Source organism: Pangasianodon hypophthalmus, chromosome 29 (genome assembly GCF_027358585.1).
Source record: "Pangasianodon hypophthalmus isolate fPanHyp1 chromosome 29, fPanHyp1.pri, whole genome shotgun sequence".
In the NCBI taxonomy this organism is placed as follows: Eukaryota; Metazoa; Chordata; class Actinopteri; order Siluriformes; family Pangasiidae; genus Pangasianodon; species Pangasianodon hypophthalmus.
The window spans coordinates 11,691,549-11,699,511 of record NC_069738.1 but is presented as its reverse complement, the minus strand read 5'-3'; the positions used below and the strand labels follow the sequence as shown (position 1 = coordinate 11,699,511).

The window sequence follows — 7,963 nt, the reverse complement described above, 5'->3', positions numbered from 1 at the left end:
GTTGGTCGCTGACTCAATCTCCTAAAACAATACAATATCAAACCTTTAATGTGTCAACACACCTTAACACACCCTGGTGCTTAATTCTTTGCAATTACATAATAGTACTGTTTATTGGCTCCGACAGGTAAACACACACGCACTGCATACGTACCGTGTGAGGGTGGTGCCAATCTTGTTACGTACAGCCTCCCACTGCTCCCGGTTCTTCCAGGTGCTGTTATCTTGCCCCTGCTTCTCCTCCTTTTCCTGCTGTTTCTCCAGCTTTAGAGCCAGAGTGTCCTTCCGTTTCACTCGGCCTGCCAGACCAGCTATAAGAGACAAAAAACATTTAGGAAGAAGAATTATTTTCCAGCTTTGTTGCAGAGCTAAAACATCAAACCTGGTACAATCCATTCCACAGCTCATAGCTTTGTTCATCCAGTGTCATTCCCTTACGGATGGTGAAGCTTTTCAGATATTCAGATCATTAAGAATGGTTATCTACACCTGCATTATCTTGAACACACCTCTCCACTAATCTAAGAGTGCTTTCACACCTTTTAGTCCATTTGCTGAATCTGAATTAGAGCAAAATTGATAATTATTTGATGAAGAAAAGAAAAAAAAAAAATTGGCTGGGGGCGTGTATGGCTGAAAATGTACTCATAGAAAACTTTTTCGTTCAGTGGTCAGAAATATGACAACGGGGAAGAAAGCATACTTAACCCATTGTACACAAGCAACTTAAAAAATGCAACCCAAAAAATATGGCATGATTGGTTCACTTTCTGGAGTTGAGTCGATTCAGAGTCGATTCACTTTCTCACTCTCACTTACTCAGATGCTCCTGTTGTTTTGGTCCACAGCCGAGTGTGATTTCTGTGTTCTCATCTGCCTAAACAAACTGCATCAAAGAGGACAGTGCAACAGGGTTCGATTCAAATCGACTAAATGCTGCATACGTAAAAGAACCCTACGCGGTTTCTTTAATGTGTATTACTACACTAAATTCTTCCCAATAGAAAAGAATAACTGCAAATGACTGTTTTTATCAAAGTCAGTCTCTTCATTCATTACTTTTTCAGTTTCATGCATATATAATACATTCCATGAAAAAATGTGGAATACAATCTACTCATAAAGTTAATAAAGTGAAATTAGAGCGTCATACTTATGGGCACATCCTCTTCGTCATCCTCTTCATCATCTCTGTAGTGAATTGGTCCATCTGAGTCGTTCTCCTCCTCTTGCTCACTGTCTGAGTCCTCAAAGATGACCATACCCATGGGGTCTCCCACTAACCCCCGCCTGCTCCCGGCCTCCAGCTCTGGATGTAGGGTTTGCCGGGGAGGAGGGTGCAGCTTTTGCAGCTCTTCCTCCATGTCAAAATCATCATCCTCAGGCCTGAGAGAACCAGAAAGACAGTGAGTGAGAAAGAGAAAGTCTTCAGCTTGGAAGTGTAACAGATACAATACTGCTTCTTTGTGTGCTTCTGCTTCAGTACAATGAATAGTGCATTCTGTCTCATGATTTGTCCACCCCGATTATGTATGTTTGTTTACGCATTAAGTTAATAAAAATGTCTCACAGTCTGAGTGGCTCGATGGTGACAGGAAGTGAAGGTCGTCCACTTGTCTCGACCTCTGGTGGCAGCTCAAACAGCATAGAGTGAGCTCTCTGACTGCCATCTGGGTTGGGCTGAACAGGGCCTGGGCTGGTGAGTGCACGCTGGATCAGGATGTGCAGAGGTATGGATGGAGGCTGGCTCGGCGGCTCAGTGGTGGGGCTCGGAGGATCCACAGCGACACAAGGCGGAGAAGGAGGGATATGGTTAGGTGGAGGAGAGACCACTGTAGCCAAAAAGCTGGCGTGTTTGCTGTCTTCTGACTGGGAGTGGGGAGGGTTGATTGGAGCCTGAATGGATGAGGTGTCCCCTGAGTTGCCTTTAGTGACAGGCGTCATCCTTACAGGTGGAATGGGAGGAGAGCGCTTTGTAGGAACTGGGTTCGGGACTACCAGGGGCGGGGGTGCATCTGCTATGATGAAGCAAACAAAAATCATACAAAAGATATATTAGACATTTTATAGGAAGGTACGGACACTGATGACACTGGGTCACCATTAGGGCTGCAACGATTAGTCAACACAAAGCAGGGACGTGTTTCAGGGCAGCCGATCTGTGAAAACATATCAAACAAAAGATCCTGCTTGGCAAGTGAAAGACTACATGTGTCACCCTCATATTATGATTTAGGTTTTAAAATTAAGTTTTAAAATTTGGTATTTTTGAGGTGGTACTGTCAAGGTAGTCCGTCCATCCATTCTTTGTACCGCTTATCCTACACAAGGGCGCAGGGTAACCTGAAGCCTATCCCAGGGGACTTGGGGCACAAGGTGGGGGACACCCTGGATGTTGTGCCAACCCATCGCAGGACACAATCACAGACACACTAGAGACAATTTGGAAATGCCAGTCAGCCTATAATGCATGTCTTTGGACTGGGGAGGAAACCGGCTTACCCGGAGGAAACCCCCGAAGCACAAGGTGAACATGCAAGCTCTGCGCTCAAAGGGTGGAGGCAGGAATCGAACTCCCAACCCCCAAGTAATGGCAAGGTACTATCAATGTGTAGGATACTGATTTAGCAGCATATAGGTACCGATCCATTTGAATTTTTAATTTGTTTTACAGTTTCATTTGAGACTTGAACAGCAAAAAATCTTAGATATCATTTGTTGCAGCCCTAGTTGACACCATAACTATTGTTAAGTAATGAGCAACACATTATAGCTAACTAATTAACAATGTACATGTTAGTACCTAGCACATGTATTCAAATGCAAATGACAAATTTTGGCGCGATGATTTGAGTGTTTAATGAAGTTTATGTACTGGTGTACACTTTAATCAGTGTCAAGTCCATGGGATTAAAGTAGAAGCCAACATTTTGTTTCAACATATTTTTAGGTTTCATGCGTGACAATGATTGGTATCATACCATGCCGGACACATCCGATGACAAATAATGACAGAATTACATAAGGTTTAGTGATAAATATGGGTGCATTTTTAGCTGGGGATGATCATGGTGTGTTAGTTCAGTCTCACCTCTAGATCTTATTCCAATGCAAAAGAAGCTCCCGGCACCTCTCCTGTACAAACTTTCTGCTAATTCATATGAAAATGACCTAACCCTATGCTCCTATTTAAAGCTGCATGAACTTAGGAGAGGAAAGCAGGAATTAACAGAACTTCTTGTGCGTTCTGGAACAGGACCACAGAGACAAACCGCATGCATGATCTTTGCACTTCATTGCACTTTTAAGTGTTAATGAACTGGCAAAGGGAGGCACAGAGGACACGGGGCACCTGGATAAGGCTGGGGGCGGCAGAGATAGCTGGGTAGAGAGGGGTAAGCCCCATGTTCAGTCTGCCATCTCCATTTGGTCCAGCACAGAGGAGTCTGAGCTTTAGCATGCCTGGGTAATGTTGTGGCTAAGAGAAATACATCAAGGCAGTTCATTTAAGTTCTAAGCTGTACACTACTAACTTACAGGTAATACATGCTTCACAAAGGTTCACAATATATTTGTATTTCCAACCAGTTTGACAATGGGCCATCAACTCTCCTATCTCCCTGGAAATCTTCTCACCACACCCAGTCCCACTACACATGATCAACTCCATATGACAATAACCATCAGCAGATCCCCCTGTCCCCTGTTCCCCACAGACAGTCCTTCACATCTGACAAGGTGAAAAGAGACCTGTGTGAAGCCTTACAATACAGACAGTTGAAAGAGTCTTGTCGCTTTGGTTCCTGTACCCAAGAACAAGAACACTAGGGGTCTGAATAGCGACATACATGTAGTGTTAACATCTCAGCTGACAAAGTCCCTTCAAAGACTTGTTCTAGGTCACCTCAGGCACATGTGGTCAAGGTAACAGAACCCTTACAGTTTGCATACCAACCACACATGGGGGTGGAAGACACAGTGATCTACCTGTTGTACAGAGTGTATGCTCACCTGCAGACCACAGGGAGCTTTGTGAGTCATGTTCTTTGATTTCCCAAGTGCTTCTGGCACCATACAGCCCATACTGGTGGGTGATACCGCCCTTGTGTCCTGGATCACTGACTACCAGACATAGAACTGCATGCCTCAGCAGACCGTGAAGCATGAGTACTTCACAGGGAACATTCTTGCTCTCTTCCTTTTCCACTTGTACACCTCTGATTTCAGGTATAACTCAGACATGCCATCTATAAAAGTTTATCAGTTAGGAGAGGAAGGAGGAATACAGAAGCCTTGGTGACTGCTAGTGCAACCATCTTCACCTTAATAACGGGAAGATGAAGGACATGGTGGTGGTCTCCTCTGATGAAAGTAGGCACTTCATGGCAACATATTTTTTACAAAACACAACAGACTCTCTAGAGGTCTAGCTTGCTACACTCTTTATTTAGCACAGAATTCCTTTACAAAGTGGCATATTTCTGAGATTTGGGGTGAAACACATTATGTTTACATGCAAAGATTTTCATCAATCTGAATGAATTAATTCCAACTGGCCACTGATTTTACGTTAACAGCAAGACTGTACTACTTTGCAGCTGTCCTGGTTTTAACTTCCTGTGTGACACGCTCGCACGCACACCATTAGCAGGTGTACATAAAAGATGTGTGTCTTCTCTGTGAGAGCTATGCCAATCGTTCACCAGCACAAACACAGCAGAGACAAGCCCATACCTGCCCTTACACAAACACACACACACACACACCTGTATTGTTCTCTGCTGATGGTTAACTATGTGTGCCACTGATACATTCCTTGCAGAAATATGCATCCTGTCTCAGGCAAGCATTTCCAGTTCTGAAGAGTCTCTAATGAATCATCAAATAAGAAGTTTCATTCCCTGTACTGTGGACCATAACTCAACTCAACAACTCTTACACATTTCTGTGATGCGTACTTAAAGATAAAAAGAGCAAGAATCGGTGCTCACAGGAACCCAACCTTAAAGCCCAAATTAACCACATGAGCATTCTAACGAACACACACTACACTGGAAACACAACAATTAGCTGGAAGTTTTAGAAGATTGGAAGGAACGAGAGTATGTATTTGTCCTGATAGCACTAGCAGACAGGACTATCTAGGCTAAACTATCTAATTCACTTCATATGGGGGGAAAAATTATTCATTTCGACACCAGAGTGGGAATTATGAATCAGAATTTTGGGAGCTTTCTGACAGCCAAGGTGAGGCAACTGCAATAGAACATGCAAAAGAAATTGTCCTAAAATAGGAATTTTCATGTATATTTCAGGTTCTAACAAATTACAGCTGCAGCCAATTCTAATTAACATCAGGAAAGATATCAAGCTAGCAGGCTAATATTAAATAAAAATGACATTTTTAGTAACAACAATGGCGATGTGTGAACACTTAAGTTGGAATAACATTATGTTTTCCTGTCCTCCCCCAGGACCTGAATGCAGTGTTAGTTTCTCAAAGGAACACAGTGTTAAGATAGTCTTAAGTGCTCCAACCTCCTTACACTGGTTTTAGGACACATCGAAAAACAAATATAATCATGAGCTGTAGGTTTTGAGCAAACCCTGAGGGAATGTAGCATAAAGCGTAAAGCATAAAGCAGACATGGCTCACCTTGCAGTATTAACGTACTATTACGGTTGGTGGGTTTGGGAGGGGGAACAGGTGGCATTTTAGCAGGTACTGGGGCATCAGAGGTGGCGGGAGGTGCAGCAGGAGCAGGGTTGGGAGCAGCAGCAGGAGCAGGATTGGGAGCAGCAGGAGGGGCAGGAGTGGGAGCAGCAGCAGGGGCAGGAGGGGCAGCATGATCCGGGAGAGCAGGTGGGTTGTCCTGGTCTCTTTTCAAAACCACAGGTACAGAGCTCTGACGAGACGAGTCATCCACCAACAGAGAGACAGTGCGAGGAGGGGGCTTAGCAATGGGCGGAGCTGAGGATGAGGAGGATGATGACAGTGAGGAGGAGGAGGAGGATGAGGATGAGGCCTGACCAGATTCAGTAGAGGACATCAGCCATTTTGGGGGAAGTATGGCCTGTTTGGGTGGAGGCTGCTGCTCCTTTGACTCAGGGGCAGGAGTGAAGCGCACTCCCACAGAGCCTAGCACAGGGTTAATGCACAAACACACAAACATGTACACAGACACATGGACAGGTAACAAAAATTAGTGACCCAGTAAAATATTTTTGGCTTTGCATTAATAATTTATTTAATTTAATGTATTAGGTTTGATACTATTGCATGAAAATATACTTCAAACGGAAAATGGGGAAATGTGACATGAAAATGTCAGAATGAAAATGATACACATGCTCGGCACAGGGGCGATTACTTTTATTATTAATAAATACCAAATTGTGGGATCTTGCATGCAATCTGGCAACCTGGAGAAGGTTGCTGCTACTCTAACATGGTTAGACATGACTGGTGAAAGAAAACTGTGTGCTTTATTTGTTATATCTAAATTTCATTTGAATTTAATTGATTGATGATCAAGTACGACATTTTGAAACGTCCATGTGATTTTCATTATACTTCTGACATTTGGTGCATCCTTAAAAACAACACAAATGAGCAACACGTACAGTGCAATGAAAAGAGAGAGCACAAAAGCAGACATGTAAGCAGTGCGATAATTGAAAGAATGCATATGTCTGATAACACACACACACATACACAAACATGATGAGCTACATGATCGTATATTCCAGTCTGCATTATTGCCTGGTTTGCTAGGTAATAAATTGTGTGGTGCTTTACCTGTGCGTGTCCTGGGGTCATCCTGAGTGTGTGGGTATCGCGGCAGTGTGCTCCTTTGGTCAGAGACTTCAGAGACCGGCCGGATTTTCTGGCCCACGTCAAACGAGTTGTTCTTCAAACTGCTTCTCATATCCATCTCAGATTGAGGCCTGATCAGCTTTGGCAGCTCAGGCTTCCTCCCATCTTTCCTCGCAATGTCCTCTCTCTTTTCATGCTCTTCGTTTCTTTCCCGCTCCTCCCTTCTCTCCTTGTCATCTCTCCTTTCTCGATCATCCCTCCTCTCGCTTTCAGGCCTCCTCTCTCTGTCGTCGCGCCGAAGAGGTTCTTCCTTTCTGTTGTGATCATCCCTTCGTTCTTTTATATCTTTCCTTTCCCTGTCCTCTCTCCTTTCTCTTTCGTCCCGGTCATTCCTCTTTTGGTCCCTGTCCGCTTTAACATCTTTATCTACTCTGACGTCTCTCCTCTCTTCTTTCCTGTCCCTCCGTTCTCTTTCTTCTCTCCAATCTCCTCTCGGATCCCGCTCCTCTCGCCTATCCCGCCTGTCCCGGTCCTCTTTGTCATCCCTTCTCCCTCGCTCCTCTCTCTCGTCCCTGCGTTCTCGGTTGTCGTCCCTCCGTTCACGGTACCTTGCCTCGTCTCGCTCTCGTTTCTCAGAGTCTGATGCAATGCGTGTGCGGGCGTCCACGTCCAGAGGCTGCCGGTTGCGGGTCACATCTGACGGTATCCGGCTTCGTCGCTCAGGCTCCGGTGCCAATAAATTCTTTCGGTCCTCGGCGTGTGGCCTGCTCTTGACCTCTGATCCTGCTTCTGACCCCTGGTCCCCGGATACAGGCAGCGTGTGGCCATTCTTTACTGAGGGAGCTTTCACATCATTTCTATCTGCAACACACAGAGTAAAACACGAGTGGGTACTAAACACAATACTGCCTGATGTTTAATGCAGATTCTACAGTACACAAGGTTACAATTAATGGATTCTAGTGAAAAAAATAACTCCATAAATTCTGTATCAGAAGTCTATAGTGAAATAGCACAGGTAAAGTTATTATTATACAGAATTATTAAAGTAATATTTGTGAAGCAGGGTATGAATTGTTTTTCATGACCTTCAGCAAAGCTCTCTGGAGAACAATTGAAAATTTTTTTCTTTCCACCTAGTTGCCC

At 44.3% G+C, this 7,963-nt stretch overlaps 1 protein-coding gene across 11 annotated transcripts in view; it reads right to left on the bottom strand.

Annotated features, from left to right (window-relative positions):
- phactr4a (phosphatase and actin regulator 4a) overlaps nucleotides 1–7,963 on the bottom strand; it is a 54,012-nt gene that overhangs the window by 5,518 nt on the left and 40,531 nt on the right. For 6 of the 11 annotated variants that reach the window (XM_053231293.1, XM_053231292.1, XM_053231294.1 and 3 more), the window contains 7 exons: nucleotides 6,800–7,678; nucleotides 5,657–6,139; nucleotides 3,353–3,478; nucleotides 1,571–2,018; nucleotides 1,154–1,386; nucleotides 155–311; nucleotides 1–21 (listed from right to left, as the gene is read on the bottom strand). The exon at nucleotides 1–21 is cut by the window's left edge and continues 35 nt beyond it. In XM_053231293.1, the coding sequence (XP_053087268.1) occupies nucleotides 1–21; nucleotides 155–311; nucleotides 1,154–1,386; nucleotides 1,571–2,018; nucleotides 3,353–3,478; nucleotides 5,657–6,139; nucleotides 6,800–7,678 (2,347 nt within the window). The remainder of the gene's footprint in view (nucleotides 22–154; nucleotides 312–1,153; nucleotides 1,387–1,570; nucleotides 2,019–3,352; nucleotides 3,479–5,656; nucleotides 6,140–6,799; nucleotides 7,679–7,963) is intronic. The other 5 variants (XM_053231290.1, XM_053231296.1, XM_053231297.1 and 2 more) reach the window with 5 other exon arrangements.